The sequence below is a fragment of the Gekko japonicus genome, unplaced genomic scaffold (genome assembly GCF_001447785.1).
Source record: "Gekko japonicus isolate JY-2015 unplaced genomic scaffold, Gekko_japonicus_V1.1 scaffold1714, whole genome shotgun sequence".
In the NCBI taxonomy this organism is placed as follows: domain Eukaryota; kingdom Metazoa; phylum Chordata; class Lepidosauria; order Squamata; family Gekkonidae; genus Gekko; species Gekko japonicus.
This window is the reverse complement of record NW_015177064.1, coordinates 337,657-360,802: the sequence shown is the minus strand read 5'-3', so window position 1 is coordinate 360,802 and position 23,146 is coordinate 337,657. Positions and strand designations below refer to the sequence as shown.

The following is a 23,146-nucleotide window of genomic DNA, read 5'->3' as shown; positions in this document are numbered from 1 at the left end:
CATCCACAGAGACGTGGACAAAAAAACACACCTTATTTGCAAGGGGACATGGGCGGGCGCCGGATGCCACCGGAAACGCGATCAGACGCCCGCCCTTGCCCCGCAGTTTCCGGAAACTAGTACCTCCGAGGTACTAGTTTTTTGCCATGCAGTTTCGGCTGGAAACCTCGGTTGTGCCACGGGAGTGCTACGCTTCCCAGATGTGCTGGTGAGATCGCGCCCGGAAACTCCGCCTGTTTTCCGTCTCACTTGTGCGGCTTCTGTTACGTGTGACCGCAGCCTGTGTTTCTGTTGACATTAATGATATATTTGGAATCGGTGGCTCTCTTTAGTTGAATTTTAGCTGTTTTTCTAAAAAACGTTTTTTGCATTATATGGGTTGGTTCCTGTTATCTGCTATCCTTCTATCAGCAAATCTCCCATCACTTCCTCTTCCCCCCAACAGCTGACTTCCAGGGTCGTGGGACCCATGTGTTGTTGAAATAGCCACAAGGACTGTTGAACTGCAGTGAAGAACGAAAGGGTGTGAATCTGCCCTCTCCTCCTCCCACCTTCTGTCAGTATAGTTCTACTGAGAGAACTGGCAGGGGCAATTTTATCCCGCTTCCCCTCCACACTGTTACTTATAACCCCACATGGCTATTACTCCATGTGGGTACTGTGACCCAGGGAATCAATTTTTGTGAGGTCAGAAGGGACTGCTGAAGAAGACAGGGAAGATCTGCCACTGTCAGTGCTTACCCACAGATGGATTGCTAGATCCATACCTGGTCTGTGTAATTTTAATGGATATATATTCTTTTGTTTTAAATGGATGAGGATAGATGGAAGGGCAGGACAAAATACTTTAAATATGTAAATAAATGATGGTTTCTTTCTGCATGCCAAGATTTTAAAAAGTGAATAAAACCACCGGACGGATTTACCGCAAAGTTTTACAAAAAAATGAAAGAAGAAATTGTTCCGGTCATGGAAGCTTTATCCAACGACATACGTGAGAGTAAGAAGGTGCCGGACTCTTGGAAGGAAGCAATTATTTCATTAATACCAAAGGAAGGACAAGAACCAACGAATGTGAAGAACTATAGGCCAATTTCTCTTTTGAACAATGATTACAAGATCTTTGCAAAAGTTATTGCAGAGAGGGTGAAAAACCTTTTACAAACAGTGATTTCAGAAGATCAAGCTGGTTTTTTACCAAAGAGACAGATCAGAGACAATGTAAGAATAGTAATGGATGCAATTGAATATTATGAGAAACACCCTGAACAAGAAGTAGCTTTTTTATTTGTCGATGCCGAAAAGGCATTTGACAATCTTAACTGGAACTTCATGCTGCAAATGATGGAAAAAATAGAAGTGGGACAACATTTTAGAAACTGCATTGAAGCTATCTATTCTGAACAAAGAGCTAAACTGAATGTAAACAAAGAACTGACTGATAGCTTCAAGGTACAGAAAGGCACCAGACAGGGTTGTCCCCTATCACCGTTATTATTTATTTGGGTGTTGGAGATACTGTTACAAAAAATACAGCAAGACCAAGAGATAACGGGACTGACACACAAAGGACTTAAATATAAATATCGAGCATTTGCTGATGACGTAATGTTCATTGTGCAAAACCCGACAGACAAATTACCGTTACTATTCCAAAAAATAAAGGACTTTGGAGAATTGGCAGGATTTTATGTCAACAAGAATAAGACGAAGCTTATTTGTAAAAATATGACGAAACAAAAACAAATGGAACTGCAAGACCTGGTACAATGTGAAGTAGTAAAAAAGACTAAATATCTTGGTATTGAGTTAACTGCAAGAAATATAGACTTATATAAGAACAATTATGAAAAACTATGGACTAAGTTAACTCAAGACTTTAAGAAATGGGACAAAATGAATTTGTCACTGATGGGAAGAATATCAGTCATAAAAATGAATGTCCTACCACGTTTGATGTTCCTGTTCCAAACAATACCAATACTTAGTAAGACAGATTTGCTACTTAAGTGGCAACAAGAACTATCAAAGTTTGTTTGGGCAGGCAAGAAACCGCGAATCAAGATGAAAATTCTTTGTGATGCCAAAGATAGAGGTGGGTTACAATTACCAAATCTTAGACTATATTATGAAGCGGTCTGTCTAACCTGGATGGAACAGTGGGTGAAATTAGAAAATGATAAGTTACTGGGGTTAGAAGGCCATGATTGTAGATTTGGTTGGCATGCATATTTATGGTATGACAAAACAAAAATGGATAGCTTTTTTAAGCTTCATGTGGTAAGAAAAGCACTATTTGTGGTATGGATGAGGTATAAAAAATACTTTTGTGATGTAAGACCATTGTGGATTGTACCAGTGGAAGTGTTAACATCTTACTCAAGACATAGAGATAAAGATTGGTTGCCATATAAAGATCTAATTAAAAAAGTGGGAACAGAATGGGTAATGAAAAAGCAGAATGAAATTGAATATGAATATGAATGGTTGAAATATATGCAGATTTTTGATCTTTTTAGATCAGATAAAAGAAATTATGGTTTTAGAGAGGAAAAGAATGAAATTGAACATGTTTGGGAGAGTGGAGGGGGAAAAATATTTCTAAAATGTACAAAGTGTTACTTAAATGGTATACTGAAGATGAGACTGTAAAAGGGCAAATGATAAAATGGGTGATAAATATGAATACGGAAGTGTCTATTGAAACCTGGGAATATTTGTGGAAAAATTCTATTAAGATATCGCCTTGTACCAATGTTAGAGAGAATTGTTATAAAATGATGTATAGGTGGTACATGACTCCGAAAAAAATTGCAAATATGAACCAGAATATGTCAAATAAGTGTTGGAAATGTAAAAGCCATGAAGGCTCATTTTACCACATGTGGTGGACTTGTGAGAAAGCAGTTGACTTTTGGACGAAAGTCCACAAAGAAATGCAAAAAATTCTGAAATGCTCTTTTAAAAAGGCACCGGAAATTCTGCTTTTAGGATTGAAAATGGAGGAAGTCAATACAACTAAAAAGACCTTACTCTGCTTTTGGGATTAAAAATGGAAGAAATCAATACGACTAAAAAGACCTTATTCTGGTATTTAATTACAACTGCGAGAATGATTTATGCACAATTTTGGAAAACAGAGAAAGTATCAGAAATTGAAGACTGGATACAAAATGTTCTGTTCATGGCTGAAATGGATAAAATCACGAAAAAGTTGAATAACAAAGAAGATGACGTGTTTTTTCAAGAATGGAGTGACTTTAAAATATATCTGGAAAAGAACTGGGATGTGAAACAAAACTTAATATGTTTAGATCAATATTAAGTCAAATGATGTTATCTTTAGATTGTAATGATAAGAAACTGATATTTTTGATGATATGAAGTAATCTGGAGCAGGGGTGGAAGCATTGTGGGAAGCCAATGGAGGGAGGGGAGGAACTGGGAATGGGTTTTCTGAAAAAAAAAAAAAAAATTTGTTTCCCAAAAAAAAAAAAAGTGAATAAAACTATCCTCGAGAAGCTTGTGTGTGTGTGTGTGTGTTATCAGACTTAGGCCTCAGTTATTTGGCTGTGTGATTTCTCTCTTAGCAACTTTACAGTTTAATGCTCAACTGGAAATTTCACTTGGACTGTAGACTGGACTGTAGATTAGACTTGGATTGTAGATTAATGTTTCAAATAATAAATAATAAAATAAATAAAAAATAAATAAAATAAAATAAGTAATAAAATAATACAATAATAAAACAAATAATAAAATTAGCAAATAATACGCACTTGCTTAGTGATACTTGGAATTACATTCAGGTACTTTATGCCATGTGCTTGCAGACAGAGAAAATAATCTATTTTAGCTGTCTGCATGCACGCATAAGAGAAAGAACTGTCAGTTAGCCACATTCAACCAAAATGTGAGGGCCTATGCAGGGTGTCAGAAGCCACTTATCCAATATTCTGTCTCCTCAGATGATCTGTTCAACAACTTGATAGCTGCATGGTCTGCATTCACTTTCAGAACACTACACTCTAGGTAAGCAACCAACTGTGTGATTATAGTTGGACCCAAAATAATTTAGACAGTTCTGGAAAATTACAAAGGACAGGCCTAACAAATCTCCTATTTTCTGAAAAGTATCCACAATTCTGCTCAACACAAGCAATCTCTAATCAGAGCTTGGCAGGCTGGCTTGGCTTGAAATTTAGAACTGTGTGAAACTGTGGAATGAGTTAGTCAAGTGCAACAGAGTGAGCCTGCTGATCTACTTTCCAGCTTCCTGTTGTCCACTGGCCTAGGACCTTTCAAGATAATCAGTATATAGTGCAATAAAGGTGTAGCTGTTGCCCTTGTGATGCTCACGATCTTTCTTCAGCTACCACTTCTGCTATAGCAGATGCCATAACTTCCTCACACCAGACTGACATATTCTATTTCTGGGAAAATTAGCCTCACCATTCCTTCATCACACAGAGGTGTCCATTTGTATAGTGAGTACAGCATGCAGCATGGTTGCTAGAGTATCACAGGTTCCTTTGGACAGTGCTTCCCACAATGCCTGCATAATTTTGTGGATGAAAAAAGAACTCAAAAGGACCACACTGTATAATATGTCACCCACTGAAGAAAATTCTTGGGACAGTGATATTAATAGAAATGATGATTATTAGAACACAAGTATATTCACATGCACTAAATACATATTCAAAGAGTCCATCACAAAGAAGACAAGCATCTGGTATATTGTCCCATTTTAAAATATACTAGAAGAATGCAGGATGGAAAACCATCAGGTGGATTTTCATGGAGTAACTCTCAATTCCCAGACAATAAGCAAAACAGCTTTAAGAAGTTCAGGTTCTCTCCCATATAACCAAAGTCTAAATATGAAAGAGTATGTTCATTTCCCCTAGTATTACTAAGTAACGTACCAAGAATTTTCTCCATCCCTTCTCTATTCCAAAGCGCCCTACCCCAGCAACACAACAACCTGCCATATATTAGCCACAAGGTATAGATAGGAACTCTCAGGCTGGAGCAAGTGATGCTCTGTATTCTTGGTGCATGGGGGAGGGGGAAACAGTGGGAGAGCTTCTAGTGTCCTGGCCCCACTGGTGGACCTCCTGATGGCACCTGGTATTTTTGGCCACTGTGTGACAGAGTGTTGGACTAGATGGGCCACTGGCCGGATCCAACACTGGCTTCTCTTATGTTCTTCAGTGGGTGATGTATCCTGTCCAATATAATTATACAGTGTGGCGTTTCTCAGTACTTTTTCATCCAGTTCAATATACTTTGTTTTTTTTTGTGTAGCCCTTTAATTTTTTTTAAAAAAGTGAACATCAGTAAAATTAACCCCTCACCACAACCAGTGAAAATATTAAATATTAAAAATATTGTTCAATTAGCTCTTTTCAGGCTGCACACTCCACTATAATCTCTCTAACGGCAAGCACAATTTGTGCCCCGCAGCAAGGTCACCTCCAGTCCTTCTCTATTCCAAAGCGCCTCCCCCAGCAACACAACTACCTGTCATATATTACACAGTGATGGGTGGAATGAATGTAATGCTAATGATAAAACTGGGGGGTGGGGGGATAATATCTGGAAAGATCCTGAGTCACAAAGAATTTCAACATGCCTACCCAGAATTCTTAATTAAACAGTGAGCTAATTTTGCACTTTAACTTTCTTCAAAGATTTGAACAAGGCAGAATCACCAGCATGTAAGCGTCAATAAATTCTGTATCAGTAAATCAGTAAGCTAAAGCTAATTTAACTGGCTACAGATGGAAATTTTTTATCATGGAAGGACACATTTGGTTATTTTTGGAAACCATTTTGGTTCTGTTGGGTACTATGACAGGAGATTAAAAATAATTAGAGATGGCATGGCTACCTTCCATGGTTATGTTTATTAAACTCTTATGTTTCTTCAGGGACTGAAGAAGGCACCTATATTAAGATTTTGGCAGCATGAAGAGTTGTTCAAATATAATAAACTGATTAATCAAAACCTTTTGATAATCAGCTACATTTTCTAATGACTTGACAGCTCTATATCAGGGTGCATTTGAACCTACCCTTTCAAAACTACAGCAATTTGCTCCAGCAGTAAGTTCAGAGTCAAGTATTTCATGTCAGCAGGCATGGACACACTAAAGTGAACAGAGTAGCTTTCTACACACTGAGGTAGCAGTAAGACAGTACAGAAGCGAGGTCCCATACTGCATGAATGCTGTCTAAGGAAGGCAAGTATTACTACAACTTCAGATGTACTTATTTGAAGCAGCAATCATGCTCAACTCCAGAAGATACATTCTTAGGCCTGCCTTCATTTAACAGTTCTATTTCTAAAGCCACAAAACAGGATAGTGGTATTAAACAAAACATACTACAAATTTGCAGTGGAGGAAACGAGGCACATACAGTTTTCAAATACGAGGCACACTGCATACACATGTGTGCACGCACACACACACACACACACACACACACACACACACAATGTAGTAATAATGATATTCAAGATTGTACAATTATAAAAAAGTTATTGCCGAGACAAAGACTAAGCACTAAGATTCTTTAAAAAGTGAGTGAGGCTGGTTTCCTACAATAATAATATTGCAGATTCTGTTATCTATGGCCCCAACATATTCCCCCAAAAGAAGACTTGCACAGCATGAAACACAATGGGGTTGGAAAGCTTTTGATTCAATATATCTTCTGTGCATTTCCAAAAGTTCCGTTGGCATGAATTTAACCTACAGGCCAGAAGACTGTAGGTGGCAATACATTTTCTGCTCCTGAGATCCTGTTATTTGCAATGTTTGTGCAATGACATTCCTTCCTGTTAGCAAAAGGCTATCTGAGAGTAAGAATACTTAAACACACCTCAATGAAGGAAAAAGTTGTGTTAAAAGTTATTACAACCTCAGAGTTAAAAAGTTTGGGGTTTTTGTTCATGTATATCTAAGCCTCAATTGTGCTTCAGAAAATATCTCAGCACAAAGACTTAAGGAAATACAATACCTGGTTTCCCATTCTGATGGGGGGCCGGGGACCTCCTGCGTATCTTGGTGACATAAAAGGCTGTAAGCATATAAAATCAGTTCAGTGGCAGTGTACACTTAAAAGTAGAAGTAAACAATAGAGCTGCTTTCCCAGAGCCGTGCCTCAAATAACCTATTTGACTCTGCCTTGTTTCTTCCCCACTCAAATCCAGCATCCGATTAGCAGAACCCTTTTGAGGTGGACTCCAGGCCAACTGGATGGAAGACTTGATGTACTGTGCTCTATACAACTTGTAAATTAGACTTGACACATTTATACAGAAGCAATTCTTTTTTTAAAAACAACAACAACTGTTGGTAAACAAGAAATATTTAGACTATTAAATCACTGGCACTTGTCACATTTCTTATTTTGTATTGTTAAGAAGGCTTAATATACTTTGACATGACTAGATGCAGTAGTTAAAATTAGCACCAGAAGCATACTGACTTAACATTAGATACATTTTCACAGATTAGTCAAGAAAAATGAGGCTTGGGGAGGAGAAGATTTAAAATATTCCAGTAAATAGTGAAAATAAACACTTAAACCATATAAATGAATATCTAACGTAGTTCAGAAAAAAGAATCTACACAAACAAAAATGATATTTATATGTAAATTAGCATGTCTGAAATTGATAGTTACATTCTAATTTAATGTCAATGGAACAAACATACCCAAGAGAAATAAAATTCCTAGTGGGATAATGTGAAGTAAAATCAACATTAGAGACTCAGACCTTGAGGGGATGTAGCCCTGCCATGCTTCAATCACATGGGAGTCACACATAGCTAAGTCAGCTGAAGAGTGTGGGCCCCACATGCTTAAAGAGTTCAATAACACAGAACACAAACACCATAGCAGTGCCCTGTAATGTTTACCTGACTGTGGGGTCCCATCATGCTGTTGGGGTTGTGAGGTGGAGGCTGTGCGTGTGGTGAGGGCTGAGAGCCAGGCGGTCCCTGTGAGGTCAGACAATAGAACATGATCATTTGTTGGGCACATGAATGTGCAAGAACAGAGCTAGCTTAAACAACAGATTGGTGAATCTTTGAAAAGAACAATGCTGAATTTCTGCACATTGCTAACTTTAAAAATGGGGGGGGGGAGATACCTGTCAAAGAACAACAAAAAATTATTGTCAAACAAGAAAGTTGGTGAGATGGCCTCCAGGTGTCTGGAGCACCTGGGCTTGTTAAAATGCTCCAGTCTTCATCCTCCCAAACTTCTAGTCCCTATGCCTGCACAATTAAGTTTCAAAATGCTATTACTGCTCCTCCAGAAACACTGAAACCAGAAGGCAAGTAATCATCTAATATTTAGTATTCTCCCCGCCTCCTCATTTTCAAGCCCAAATTAGAATCCTGAATAATGGGCACAACCAGGACATTCTGGCACTTGTGACCCCCCCCCCCCGCTTGAGATCACTAATTATTCCACCACTGCCAGAATTGAAAGTTGACTCAAAGCTAGACCCTCCACTGCTCTGTGGAGAGACTAGAATAGGTGTAATGTGAGGCAGCACATAATCTGTGAGCAAACATTTTCATTGCTGAACCTTAATAAATGCAAACTGTGATCTCAATTAACATAATCATCTCTAAAATATTTGAAAAAAATTGCCTCATCCAGTCTCACACTGGAAATTGCACACATGGCATCTTAGAAATGCAACATGTCCACCAACTGTGCCCTGGCATCTGCCTGCAGTAATGCACGTTTTATTCAAATTATGCTAATTAAGAATTTTGGGTAAACAACATTTTTGTTTTGGCTGCATGGATCATGATATGGGTTTGGCCACCACAGCGCCTGTGTTAGATAATGAAACAATAGATTACACCGGAGGCTTCTTTAATACTCGGAAAGTCTGCATCATTAAATGCATTTGGATAAATGTTTGAAGAACGCATGCAAAACTTCCCTGCAATACATTCTTATTAATTAGTAAGATTTCTTGCTGTTTTCCCACTTGCTTTTTAGGTCAACAGTTTGGTACAAGAGAGAACTAAGAGCAAGTTTTATAAGATTAAGTGTACATTTCCCCGCTTGAACTGGGGTCCAGGAGATCCACCATAACAAAAGAAATCAGATTGTCCCCATTGTAAAAACCTTTATAAGTGAGCCTACAACATTATTTCCAGATCACTGCTATCATCCTTCACCAGGTTGATCTAATGAGGTAAACAAAAGTACTTTTGAGAAAAAGAAACTAGATTCTACATGTGCCTGCCATGAAAAGACGGATTTGCATTAGTGGTTCTCAAATTTTCTGTAGATTTCAGGACCCAGCTGCAGAGTAACTTCATGTTACTGTCCCCCTTCCCAACACAGAATGCTGGAATATCACACAGTTAATACTGAACAAACTCTTTCATTTATTTTTCATATTGTTCCAAATATATAGCACCATTAAACAACAGGCTACATTTCATTCGTCCATTTTACACATTATGCAGAGTCAAACCCAAATTTGCCATTGAGCCTCCCGTATCAACCTCTCCCGATTCTTCCTCTTCCTTCCTGGCCTTCTGCCCCACCTGCAAAACGAACCGCAACCCTCTTTGCAGTCCTGATGCAGTTTGAGAAGCAACTGATTTTATGTACTTTTAACTCTACAATGCAGCAGTTCTAGACTTGCTGGATCAGACACTCATTTAATTCCCTCCATTTCCAGAAGAGAACATTTATTTCAAAAAAAGTAGGCTCCAGAATATGAATACCCCAATGCACAGTTTTATGTACATATGTTCTATGCCACAGCTTTTTTCTCTCCCCAAAACAAAACCCAAATAAATTGTAATTGGCCTGGAAAGCAAACAAGACTTGTAAGTACATTACGAGAAGCGGCTCCACACTTCGGGAAAAGCAGAGGAACAGATGTTCTATACCTGCCATGTTAGTAATTTCAACAAGTGTTCGCCTTCTAGCTGCTGCCAGCAATGGCACGGTTTGTTACCATGAGCAATTTTCTTAATTAACAGACATTAATTAGCCATTTAGCAATTTTGCAAGCATTTGTTTAGCAGCTTTCCTAAACATGAATACCACTGTGATAATGGTACTGATTAGAGGATCCCCTAATTAACAGTACAGGGAAGGAAAATTGAAATCACATAAATTTAAAAGGGGAGGGGAAGTTAATGAAGGCAGGACATATTTGCACCTGCAAATCTTTTGTACTAGCGAAACTTGAGTGCAATATAAATAGAAGAGGAAAAAATTGTTAAGAGTTAACACAGAAAGATGCAAACCCAACTCTAAACAGGAACAGACACTTCGCTGATCCTCCAGGTTATGTTTACATGATTGCAGAAACTGATTTTCCATTGCATTAATAAGACCCGATGTATGCAAGGTGCTAATGTTCATTTGTTAATTTCCTTTAAATTGAGAATTAGCTCACAAAGTATTTTTGCTGTAGTACAGATACCTACCCAAGTACAAAGAGCATGATAATAAATGTTGTGTGCAAAGGGTACAAGAGCTTTTCGAATATAACTTTTCCCATTTAACACACTTGCCAGCTGCAGCTGAATAAGAATTACAGTGCTCTTGATCCCCACGTGTCCTTCAAACCCAATACAGTGTGCATACATTTAATGTTTTGGTATTAGGGATGTCAGATCCAGGTTGGGAAACTCCTGGAGATTTGGGGATGGAGCTCAAGGAGGACAGGGAGCTCAGTGGGATACATGCCATAGAGTCCACCTGCTCCAAAGCATTCATTTTCTCCAGGGGAACTGATTTCTGCAGTCTGGAGATGAGCTGTAATTCCAGGGGACCCCCGGGTCCCACCTGGAGGCTGGCATCCCTATTTGGTATTGATATTAATACAAGATATCTAGAGAAGCAACATGCATACACAAAGCAGATCTTATTTTTTCATGTTTTATCATGTCTACTTCTGACAAAATTGGAAATCTTGGTCTACCCTAGTTCCAGGAAAACAAAGGTATGTTTTCAGCAACATACAATAGAAAATGCAGTTATTAGAAGGAGATAGTCAGTAAAAAAAATTGTTTTATCATTCTCTGGAAATGATTTTGAGGGTAATAAACTGATAGAACCGAGAGGAAATTTAGAAATTAACATAACTTAAACTGTAACGTAACAGGTCAGCATGGATGGCACAGATGTTTCAAACAATTTGGCTAATAATGCTTCCACTCATAGTGAGGATTTCATTTTAATATGCCCTCTTTTGAACAAAACAAAAGAGTCCAACTCTAAGCAAAATTTCTGAGATGTGGTTTCAACCATAGAGGTTGCCTAAGCCTGCCTGGGTCACCTAGTGGCAGCAGATGCAGATAAAGCCCAAAGATTAACATTCTAACTTTACTTGCAAATCGGAGTGCCCAGGTCTCTGTGATGACAGCAGAATCCTTACAGTCTTTGCATGTGATCCCCCCCCCCCCTCCAGTATACCAGGACAGGACATAATGTGATTCACACTAAGACATCACAGGCAAGATGTAAACACTCACTACTGAGGATACCAACAACTATTCCAACACGAGGCATGCCAGATCAGCTTTGAAGTTTTGCTATGAAAAAAAATCCAACTGCATTCAGACACGTTTTGCAAATGCTCCTCATATGAGATATGCCACTGTTGTTCCTTTGCTTCTGCGACACGCTGCTTTCAAACCCTGCAACACTGAATTTGGCAGCGTTACCAGACGAGCCAAATCCAAAGCAACCTTATGGTTTCTGAACAATGGAGCATGCCTGGTGTGTGATGTCATCATTATTGACAAGTTAGTATATTTGGACTTGCTTTGAATTCTTCACTGTCATATCTGAAGAATCATGTAACCTCCAGATCCAGGCTACATTAATTTATTTATATCATCATATTGGACATCACATCTTATCTGCCAGCTTCCTCCAAGAAGCTCAGGGTGACATGCAAAAGGCGTATCCCATTTCATCTTTGAAACAAGTCCATGAAGTAGGTTAGACTGAGGTAGTGACTCTGGCCTAGGGTCATCATGACAAAAGAGGGATTTGATCCCAGATTGCCATGGGGAAGTTCATCACAGTGTTCATTACACCACATTAATTGTTCTACAAAGCAGAAAAATCACTCCTGTAAAAAGTATAAGAATAAGAACTACGTTCTACAAAAGGCATTATAGTACTTTGCTTCATTCATCACCTCAAGTGATAACTTCTACCTTTTTCTGAGGCTCACTGTAGTTTTCAAGCAGAAATAATCTGCTGTTAATTGAAAAGGGTAGTGAAAAGAAAACGACAAAACCATTATCTTTCCCAACTGCATCATTAGCTAACTACTACAGGAAATCCAGCAGTTCCAAATATGAACAGCTTTTGGAAAGCTCAAAGCAACCATTGCACTATTCAGCTTCTTCTCACACATTCATTTGTGGAACCAATCAAATAAATCGATTCTAAAGATGAAATGTTCATAGAACTGAGAACTTAATAGACTACAACATCTCAATTCCAATAATACTATTTAAGGTCGTTTCCTACTACAAAGGAAAAAAATAGTGGCCCACAAGACTGACACTTTTATGCAACAAAAGAACAGATTCCAGACACAACTTAATCAAGAATTCCTCAGAGCAACATGATGCAGATGGGTGTGCTCCATCTATGCCACAGCAGCGCAAATGCAATGGAAACGCTCTCTCAACAGTGCTTAAGAGTTCAGGACGGTATTCTCCCCTTCCGTGGTGCAAATTTCTTTTGCCCACCTTTGCAATAGTTTCAGTGCCTTATTGGTGTCAACATTAACCACAGTTAATGCTAGCAAGTATCCTATTTCAATAAGGTTGCGTACTAGCTTCAAACTCCAATTTCTAAACCTGGGGAAAAAGGAACGCCTGGTTAACTTTAATGACAAGGGTGGGTGTGTCTTGCTCCAGAGAGGGGAGAGGCTGGGACAAACGAGAATGTCATCCTGTGACATGTTCCCAATTTCTTAACCATAGTTAAGAGAGCGTTATGCCTGCACAAACTCCTCAGTTTAAGGACAGGGGAAGGTAAGATTAAAATACTGTAATACATAAATAGTTTCCAATTAGTTACTTGGAAAAGATACATTCAGGTGGGTAGCTGTGTTGGTCTGAAGCAACAGAACAAAGTTTGCGCCCAGTGGCACCTTTAAGACCAACAAAGTTTAATTCTGGGTATAAGCTTTTTCATGTGCATTTATCTGAATAAACTTTCATGTATCTGAAGAAGTGTACATGCACACGAAAGCTTACACCTAGAATCAAACTTTGTTGGTCTTAAAGGTGCCCCTGGACTCAAACTTTGTTCTATTGGAAAAGGTACAATCAACATCTGCAAAATCATTTTTTAAAATTCAGTGGAGAAGGTTACAATGGAGCTTTCCTCTTGCAGAATGAGCTTCTTGCAATGGTGAAAAGCTCTTTACTGTGATGAAGCAGAGTTATTGGATAGAACTTAACACATCTGACTCCCAAACTGCTGATGTACCACCTTCCCCACACCTTTTCAAGGGCTGAAGCAATAGCAGTTGGTGGCCTGTGTCTGGTTGGGCACTTGAAAAAGCACAAGGGTGGAAAAAAGAGCAATGTGCTGCAGAGCTTCATGGCATTTTAAAATGTCTTTTAAATGATGACGGTGTCCTTGTGGCAGCCACAAGTTTAGTTTGGCCCACTGTCACTCACCATTTCACACTTTCCTCAAGGAAAGTTAGGCTTGCCAAGTCCTCCCGGGGGGCGGGGAAACCCCCACCCCAGAGGCCCGTTCCCTGACGCCGGCGGATCGGGCCCCGGGGGGAACCCAACCCTGATGTGCACGTCACCCGGAAGTGACGTGATGACGCCGGGCACGCTGGGGGCGGGGCCACGGTCATCCGAGGGTGACGTGTGTGCGGCGCACGCGCACTCCCAGAGCAAGCCGGGAGTCCCCCGCTCTGGATACAGGTAACACTTGGCAACCCTAAGGAAAGTGGAAAGCCAATGCTTAAGTCTAGTGAATGACACAGCAGAACAGCCTCAATAGGTTGGGGGCGGGGGGAGAAAAGGCAAGCTCATTTTCTTTATAATGCCATGTTCCAAACATATGCATCACAGTTAATAAATGAGGATGTATAAATGTTACTTTATTGATTGTGATCTGCCACCACCTCGTTTACAAACAGCATAAATGCTACGTATCCACAGAATGATTTTTGACATTTGGGGAAAAGGTGCAGACAGCTATTTTTGCTTCTTGCTACCTGGAATCAATTTCTTAGGCAGTGAGGGGAGAGACTGACGCCAACATCAGTAGATATGTTATGTCAAAAGAACTGTCCAACTGGAAGACCTCCCAAGTAGAATCATCCCAGCTGGCATTTTTGTGATCCACATTTCCACTTTCTGTCAATCATTACATAGTTGATTGGCTTTTGGAGGGCTGATTCTATAGCCCTGTATGTGTGCCTGGAGAGGAGATGACTGAGAGGCGATACAATAGCCATCTTCAAGTATTTGAAGGGTTGTCATATAGAAAATGGAGCAGAGCTTTCTGTTGTCCCAGAAGGTTGGACCAGAACCAATAGACTGAAATTAAATCAAAAGTTTTCGGCTAAACATTAGGAAGAACTTCCTAACAGGGCGGTTCCTCAGTAGAATAGGGTTCCTTGGGAGGTGGTAGGCTCTCTTTCTTTGGAAGTTTTTAAGCAAAGGCTAGATGGCCATCTGACAGCAATGCTGATTCTGTGAATTTAGGCACATCGAGCGAGGGAGGTCAGGAAGGGATGAGCCAGTGCTCAGCTCTTTCTTACATGCCTCGGGTAATGCTGACTGCCACTTTGGGGTCCGGAAGGAATTTGCCTCCTGGCCAGATTGGCCCATGGATCCTGGAGCTTTTTTGCCTTCCTCTGGGCATAGAACTAGGGTCATTGGGGAGGGGGGAAGGTAGTTGTGAATTTCTTGCATTGTGCAGGGGGTTGGACTACATGACCCTTGAGGTCCCATCCAGCTCTATGTTTCTATGTGTGTGGTGTTGATGGACTGAGTGTATTGGCCTTGCATGGGACTGAGTGCCAAGCATCTCCAATCCAGGGGATCCTTGGTATGGGGGGAGGGCAGAACTCAAAATTACAAAAGAAACCTGGAGTGTGAATCCACCAGTAGGGTAGCTTGCTACCAGTCCCTTTGCCTACCCACAGAGTCAGAAGCCAAGAGGCAAGATTCCTACCTTAATGAGATTAAACAAGAAAGTCAGCCCTGCAAGGTTGGGCACTGTCAGAATGAGTTTCCACTAAAGATTAACCAGTAGGTGGACACTTTATGTCTAAGGTATAGGAATTAGATTGCTGCACCTGAAGTACAGAACAACCAATATAATCAAAGTAATTTTATTAAAGAGTACAAGTGTATTCCAAAAGGAACAAAGCACTGAGTGACAAACAAGAAAGCTACATAGTAAAGTTCTAGCTACACAGTACAACCTTAATTTATATTTACCACACATTACTCTTCTTGGCTGACGTTAAACAGCATTACAAGTCTCTTTGTCCAAAGAGGATTGGTCTTTCTGTGTGTGCCAGGCAAGCACCTTTCCTATGGCGAGGTTAGCCCATCACCTCAGGATAGCTGAAGCTGGCAACTCCAACTGCAACTAACCACAAATAACAGAAATGCTAAACTTCTTAAAGTCTAAGAGCTGAACAGGATGGGGCCCTTTACCCAATCCAAAACTCAGATTACCAAAGTTATCTTGACATGTACCTGTGACAACAAATGATTCAGAAGAGAAACAGTTTATGACAGGATGCTTCCCTTCTGTAGTGTAAATCAAAACATCAAAAGAGAGCGTGAGGTGTGCATTAGCACCACAAACCTTCTGATGAACAAATGGTGTGGCTCTGTTTGTCTCTGTTATTCAAAGGCACAAAGTCGACTTGCCCATGTCAACAACTGGATGTTTCCCTTCAACCCATCGTGCAGGCCTAGATCTTAATATTAAGCCTGAGTTATGTTTAATTAAAGAACAAGGAATTGAGCATGCCAGCGCATTCTGTATATACACAGACTTCCATCCCCATGATCAGAAATGTTCAAAAAACAATGTTCCTGTAGTCAGAGAGCCTGTGTACAAGTTATGAACATACATACGTAGGGGGCAAAGCTAGTCCTTGATTGTGAACATGGCCAGGCCAGAGCAAGACATACTACTTCTCCCTATGCGCCTTGCCTCATATACTGTAAACATGACTCCTGGTTTCCTGAGCTATTCCAGATTTCCTGAGCTATTTTAGTTATCTAAGACTGCATGCATGGTAGAAAGTGGGGTAACTCTTTGCTTGCTGGCAACGTGGCAGGGTAAATAGGCATGGGGGGGGGAGAGAAACAGAGGTACAGGGTATCCCAGCAGGGAACAGAAGGAAATACTTGGCTTGCACTAGATGGCAGGTAGACTGTGGAGATGGGGAAGGGATAAAAGTCAGAGGCCCAGGCTTTACCCTCCTGGCAATAGGCTGGCGGGGGGTGGGGGGAGAAAGAAGAGGTAATGTTTTTGTCCCTCCCTCAAAGTATGCACACTCTCAGGAAATCAGACAAAATATGAGGGATCAGTAATGAGAAGATCATATGTCCATTGGACACTGCACGTTCCATGTCTGTATCTCTATGCCAACAACATCATATAAAAACACTACACACCCATTACTGGTCCAGGTAAGAGTGAAAGACAGGTAAACTTTCCTGTTTACCAAAAGAAACGACTCTCATACTGATTTCTTAGAATAACTAGCTTTACTTCCAGAATTAAACATCCAACTCACATTGTTAAAACAAATTATTCTAGTAAAAATGACTTTTTTGCGTTCCCTTTTAACATCCTCCTTTCATATCCAATTTAATGGCATATGCCCATGTTAACTCCATGTTAATAAAATGCATATTTACCTAAACTTCTGTTTAGCCTAGTGTTGCTTGGCATAGGATTCTGCAAGGCCAGTTCCAAAGAAGTTTTGTCTAGGGCCCCGGTCACACGGGCCGGATATCGCCGGGGGGGGGGGAGGCGTGGCTAATTGCCCCGGAGGAAACTAACACGCGGCCACCCGAGCACACGTCCCAGTCGAGGTCCCGTGGTTAGGGGGGAGATGCCGACCAGACGGGTATCCTGCAGCGCGGCACAGAAGCCGCGCAGCGCGATCGCACTAGCAATCGCTCTTTGTGCACATGCGCTGTTGTGCAACCTGCGGAGACAGGCACCAGATGTCACGTAAGTCCACCGGAAATGCGATCAGACGCCCGCCCTTGGCCCGCGGTTTCCGGAAACTAGTACCTCATAAGTACTAGTTTTTTAATCCGCACCTTTGGCAGGGAGCCACGGGTTCGCCACGGGAGCACTGCGCTTCCCAGATGTTGGGGTATGATCGCGCCTGGAAAATCCGTGGGACTCCGTGCCTCTCCCGTGGCAACTTTGCCGTGTGACTGGAGCCTATGAATGGCTGTTAACCGTAGTAATTTAGAATGGACCTCTACATTCAGACCAGCCCATCTTTTTCTTCCAGGTTTTGAGCAAAGGGGCCAACAAAGGTAACCAAGTATACCATGTCAAGTTTCTGGATATTCAGAAATACCTGGCTGGCCTAGGTGTACTGTCTGATGTGGACTGTCTGATGCAGCCAGGCCATTCAAGTTCTTTTAAAAAATCATTTGATACTATGGCATTGGTTACCCATGACATTTATTAACACAGCCACATCTCAACACATCCGTTGCCTAGCCTGGTGAAGTGCTCCATAAAACAACCTGAGAAAAAACAAAATAGAGATGTTGCATCTCCCTTCTGCATTTTGGCAAGTAAACAAGTGTACTGGAAGGGGGTGTCCCCTTCTTCAGGCACTGAAAGCTTGAAGGTGGAAATGTCCTAGGTGACCCAAAGGAAATTTACTTTCAGAATGGAATTTAGTCATTTACTTACATCATTTGTGTGCCATCTTTATGTCTGGATAGCAGACTTCCAAGGTGGCTCACAATAAGAAACGAATGGGATACAAGAAATCAAGAGTGTGTGTGCATGACTGATTGTTATTAGAGTCCTCTTGCTCTGACTGCTGATCTTCAAAAATTCCACAAAGATCATGGCTCCAGCTACCTGTGGCACCTGGAATCAGGCCAGATAGTGCTGGATGTTTTTGCCCAGAGAGGGTGATTTTAACTGTGTTCACTCCCATTTTAAGCTGTTACCGTTGTTTCTTCTGTAAGAGCTGCTACCAGATGGACAAAGGCCAAATCCCTGCTTTTGAATTCTTCTTTTAATCATCCAGAAGAAGAATAAATATTTCCAGAAAAGACAGACTGGATGGAATTAGATGAGGTGGGACAGACCGTCCATCTGCCTGACTCTCACATTAAGGACATCGCTTGTGGAATAAGTGCCATTTCCTAGTCATGAGCACAAACCTAGTGCGCTCCTTCCCTGCTCCTTGGAAAGTAGGACATGCCCAGTGTTCCCGGGATTCCAGAAGTACCCTAGTTGAGGTAAGGATGCATGACTTTATAGAGATCTAGCACAGAAGGCTGCAGATGCATGGCAGAAATGAGAGAGTCTGCTTCTGTGATCGAAGAAAGCTTGACTTGAATCCACTGAGTGCTTCCACAGATGGAAGTATTTCTGCCTACAGAGAGTGATTTTTTTCATCTCCCCTCTCCCACTACATCCCAAAATTCAGTACAGGATCCTCCCATGCAGAAGTAACAGGAAAGTTCCCACATTCATCCTTGCTGCTATCCTGGATACCACAAACTGGTGAAGGAGTGATTGCAATGGCTTGTGCAGCTACCAGGGCACAGAGGAATTATACAGACCGCTGCAGAAATGCTCCCACACCAGAGAAGGAAGGGGAAAATGCTGTTCTCCCACAGCTGGTGTCTGGGTGCACCAACTGAATAACAAAACTCATGCAAAGAGGGGAGAAAGAGAAGCAGAGATCTTACCTTGGCACTTTTTAAATTAGATAGCGCTAGACAGAGATCACTGCCAAGTGGTGCTTCCTAGCCCCAGTCAGGAATGGACTAGGAGAATGGAACTCCCTTCCTAGGGGAAAACATTTTCTACTTCCTGCCTCAAGTGTTCACCTCTGGAATGTTCCGCTGCCATTTTCAGAGAATTAAAGAAGAGATTTAATATACATTTACACTCAAGTATATCATCTCAAGTGTGGGGACCCTTTCCTTATGGTCACAAAATGTTTTACAATCCCTCACGGAGAGACATTAAAAGTGATTCTACTCAAATTACAAGTTTTAATTAAAAAGGGGTCGAAAATCAATTTCTGCTTTTAAACTAAACTGATTAGAAAGTAGGTTATTGCAATTCACAGCAGCAGAGCATCTCCTAATTCCTTAAACGAAAGAGATGAGTGTTGGAAGAACATTCATTTAAGCATCTCGACACCCATGGTCCTTTATACGACAAACGCCTGTTTCAAGCACACAATTCTCCCCACTGGAGATCAAAAGTAATGGCTTGGGCAGGAAACACCAGTGGTTAATTCAGTCCACTTCCAAAATGCAGTTTGTGCGTATAAAAGGAGAGGGGGAGTTGGAATAATAGACCAGTGCATGCTGCAAGAATGCGAGAAATTATAACACACTCCCAGGAAACTCAAGACTCTGTGAAGCATTTTTTTGGCAAACGACACACAGCAGTAAATCGAATCCTCATGGTCACATTATCTTGCAAGAATAATGCTCATGACAACTACCTCTGGATAATATAACTGCAGATGTATAGCTAAGGCACACATCTCAGCAAAAGAGCTGCATGCTCTTTCTCTCAACTTGTTATGCAGCAGTGGGAGGAGCTGGTGGCTTCGGGTTGGGTGAGAAACGGCAACCAGGATCTTAAAACATTTGCTACTTCCTGTCTGCTACCCTGGGGCCACTAAAACTGCTGTGCCTAGATATAAAAAACGACAGTCTTCCAAGTCCACCCTCTTTAGATGCCCCATAACCAAACTGCCCCCCTTCTACCTTTTACTGCTCAGTTTAAGACTTATTTTCTACCTTATCTTAAAAACAAAAGCAGAAAGAAAGAAAGAGAGAGAGCTCAAGAGCCAGACCTCTGGATATTGTTATCTCTGTAAATATTTGCAGATGTTGTACGATCAGGGAGAACTGCAATTCAGCAGAGAGTGAATGTGAGCTCTCTCACTCACACACACACACAGAGTTATAAATCAAGCACCAACTGAACTGCCTGCTAATGTTGGTTTAAAGATACAGAAGACAAGCAGCCAGTGGGGTTGTTTACCTATGGAAACCAAACCACAATCTTTGTTGAAAAAACTTACACCCAGGGTCTTTCCACACAATCAGATTATTGCAAAATAAAATGTGAATAAGTTTCAATTTTGTTCTGCACAGCCTGCATTCTATTCTTCACAACCACACTGTATCTGCAGGGATGTTGCATATACCTAGCATTTCAGCCACAATTATTCTGTCCCTGGGAAGATGCAATTGTTCCTAAATGCATTTAATAATTTTGATGGCACACGCCCATTGTTGCATAGTCCTCTACAGACACCTCCAGCACAGAAACACACATTTTTAAAAGTGGTGGTTTCAGGCACAGCAAAACGACTCCCTTCTGCACTGATACCGCCCATCTGTTGTGAACCTCTAATTGAATTCATTTTTATATTTAATGCTGTGCATACTAGATCCAGACAAGGGAAATACACAGAGCATGAAGGGGAGAGTGGGAGAGGATAATGCGCTACAATACAGTGTCATATAATGGCCAAGATGTGACTGAGATGCACTTTAACGACCAACCAGAAGAAAGATTTGCTCCACTGTACCAAGTAGGATTCAAAACTTGGATCACTAAAAATATTCCACATGAACTGGGGTAGGCTGCTATAAAGAAAGTTCCTGTTCATGAGGTAATTCTTCCTTGACGCCCTCAATTTATCAGGAATAATATTGGATAGTAGCCCCAGGGTTGCTGCTGGGCTCATAAACTGTAGCATGTAAAAATCATACGATAAAGTGGCCTTAGAGTTAAGCCATCCTTATTAGTGCATATCAGAGAATACTCTGCTTGTGGATGGGACAAAAACTTCCAGTAGAAAATTCTGAGTTCTCAGAAACAAGATCAGAGGGCTTAGTGAGATATGACACAATTACATGAATGCTGGGTTTTTGTTTGCAGCTGAGAAGCTGAACAAACATAACAGGGCAGAAGTAATTACTTCGAAACAACTTCATGCCTTAATTGTTCTCCTAATGTTCACTAAACTTTATTAAAAAGTACAGTACTACATCAGGGGAATGAAATGGAGCCCCCCCACCAAGCCCCTGTTATGCATTTTTAGAGTTGTAAATCTTGTCAGTCCCACATGATTAAATGTCAAGAGCATGGGGGTGTCCCAATTTTTTTTTAAATTGCTGCAACATTGTTAGCAAGGTTTTTGCTCACTTTGGGATTAAAAAACACACATTTACAGTACATTTCTGAAAAAGGAGGTATTTTGTAAGTATTTACTGGTGCTGAAAAAGAATGTTGTGGCATTGCATTGATTACAGAACTCCAGGAATACCACTAAACTATGAAGCTGTTAAATAGTGGGTTCCATGGATGAGCAGGCTCAAGTCTAGCCATCAGCTCAACTTTTTTTGTGATTTCAGCAAGAGCAAGACAAGACCCCAGAGCCTCAGCTCTGTTAAATAGCATGCCATTGCCACACCGAAACACACCCCAATCCCAATGATAGGCTGTTTACATAACATTATTACTTGATTGGTTACTTCCAGAGTCCTGACAGGCTATTGTTCTTGTGCTCCAAGCTCAGCCAGTTTCTGGTGTGACATACCTGGAATGATTCAGTCCCAATACATAGCAGAAGCCTTTATTGTACAGCTTCTCAAAACAAACTGCAGTTTAGAATGGCTTGAATACATGGCTCATTTTCTCTCAAAGGAAAAAGCACATGCCAAAAAAAGTGGGGGAAGAAGGGTGATTTTTACTCATTTCCCCCTCCCACTGCCGGCCCTCTATCCCATTCATGAGCTTTAGGGTGGGGGCTGCCTCTTCAGGCAGCACTGCGAGTAATGCAGTGGCCTAAAGCAGGAGAGGGGACCCAGGAATGTACTGTTCCTCTCACTGAACTCCACCCATGCTACTTTGAAGCCAAGCCAAGATCTTTTGTTGTGTCTCATGAACTAGGAAACAATACTTTAAAAAGCAACAGCTGAATTGTGGCAAGAGTTGAGAATCTGCACTTCCTGCATACATGGTGATCAAAGAGGTTCTGTTGAAGATACTGTGGCAGTCAAGATGCAATAAATGGTAATCAAAGCCTTCTTGGTGGTTGCACCAACATTTTCGAATTCCCTATCTAAGGGGGCGCATCTTATCAGATCAGATGTTTAACTATGAAAGTTATTGTAATAATATTTGTGATGTGCTTAAAAATTAAACCACGTAAAAGAAAGTCTCTGGCCAGAGGCCTTACAATACAATCGAACAACCTCTTCTACAAACTCCCTAAATGTAAAGGTATACATTGATGGAAGAAAAGGACAAGAATAACTGAATACATGCACCTTGATATTTTTTTTAAGAGGAAGAGAACCAAATAACTACTGATGGCTAAGGAATCCCAAAGACTGGGAACAATAAGAAAAAAAGCATTAAGATGTGAAATGGAGGGATTAACAACAAACAATAAAGAACCAGAAGAATTCAAAGAGGTAAGAGAATATAGAGAATGAGCATGAGGGAATGTGAAAAAGGAAAGATAATCAATGAAGAGGAATCAAAAGAGAGGAACCATCACCATTTGTGTGCAGAAATAAGAAGATGGCAGTCTGATACAATATAGAAACAAGAGGCACAAGAAAGACCGACTAAAGGGACTTCTGGTTTATGGCGACATGCTGGCAGATGCACCTCCCGGGGGTGTGATCTGCATGCTAGCGGTTTTGGTGTGTGTGTGATTGTTCGCCATCCCCCAGAGCCTTTGTGAAAGGCTCCTAGCCATGGGGATTTTGGAGGGTGGCCTCTTCAGCAGCGAGATGATGGGAAATTGAGGCCCTCTTCTGCCCTGACGGTCCTGCTGCTATGCGTCCGAATGGAACTAGAG

The 23,146-nt window shown here is 41.0% G+C and overlaps 1 protein-coding gene across 2 annotated transcripts in view; it reads right to left on the bottom strand.

Moving 5' to 3' along the window:
• The window catches only part of SSBP3 (single stranded DNA binding protein 3), a 255,670-nt gene that overhangs the window by 20,560 nt on the left and 211,964 nt on the right, over positions 1 to 23,146 (bottom strand). For both annotated transcript variants that reach the window (XM_015428176.1, XM_015428177.1), the window contains exons 6-7: positions 7,935 to 8,015; positions 7,030 to 7,089 (exon numbers count right to left, since the gene is read on the bottom strand). In XM_015428176.1, coding sequence (XP_015283662.1) covers positions 7,030 to 7,089; positions 7,935 to 8,015 — 141 coding nt within the window. The remainder of the gene's footprint in view (positions 1 to 7,029; positions 7,090 to 7,934; positions 8,016 to 23,146) is intronic.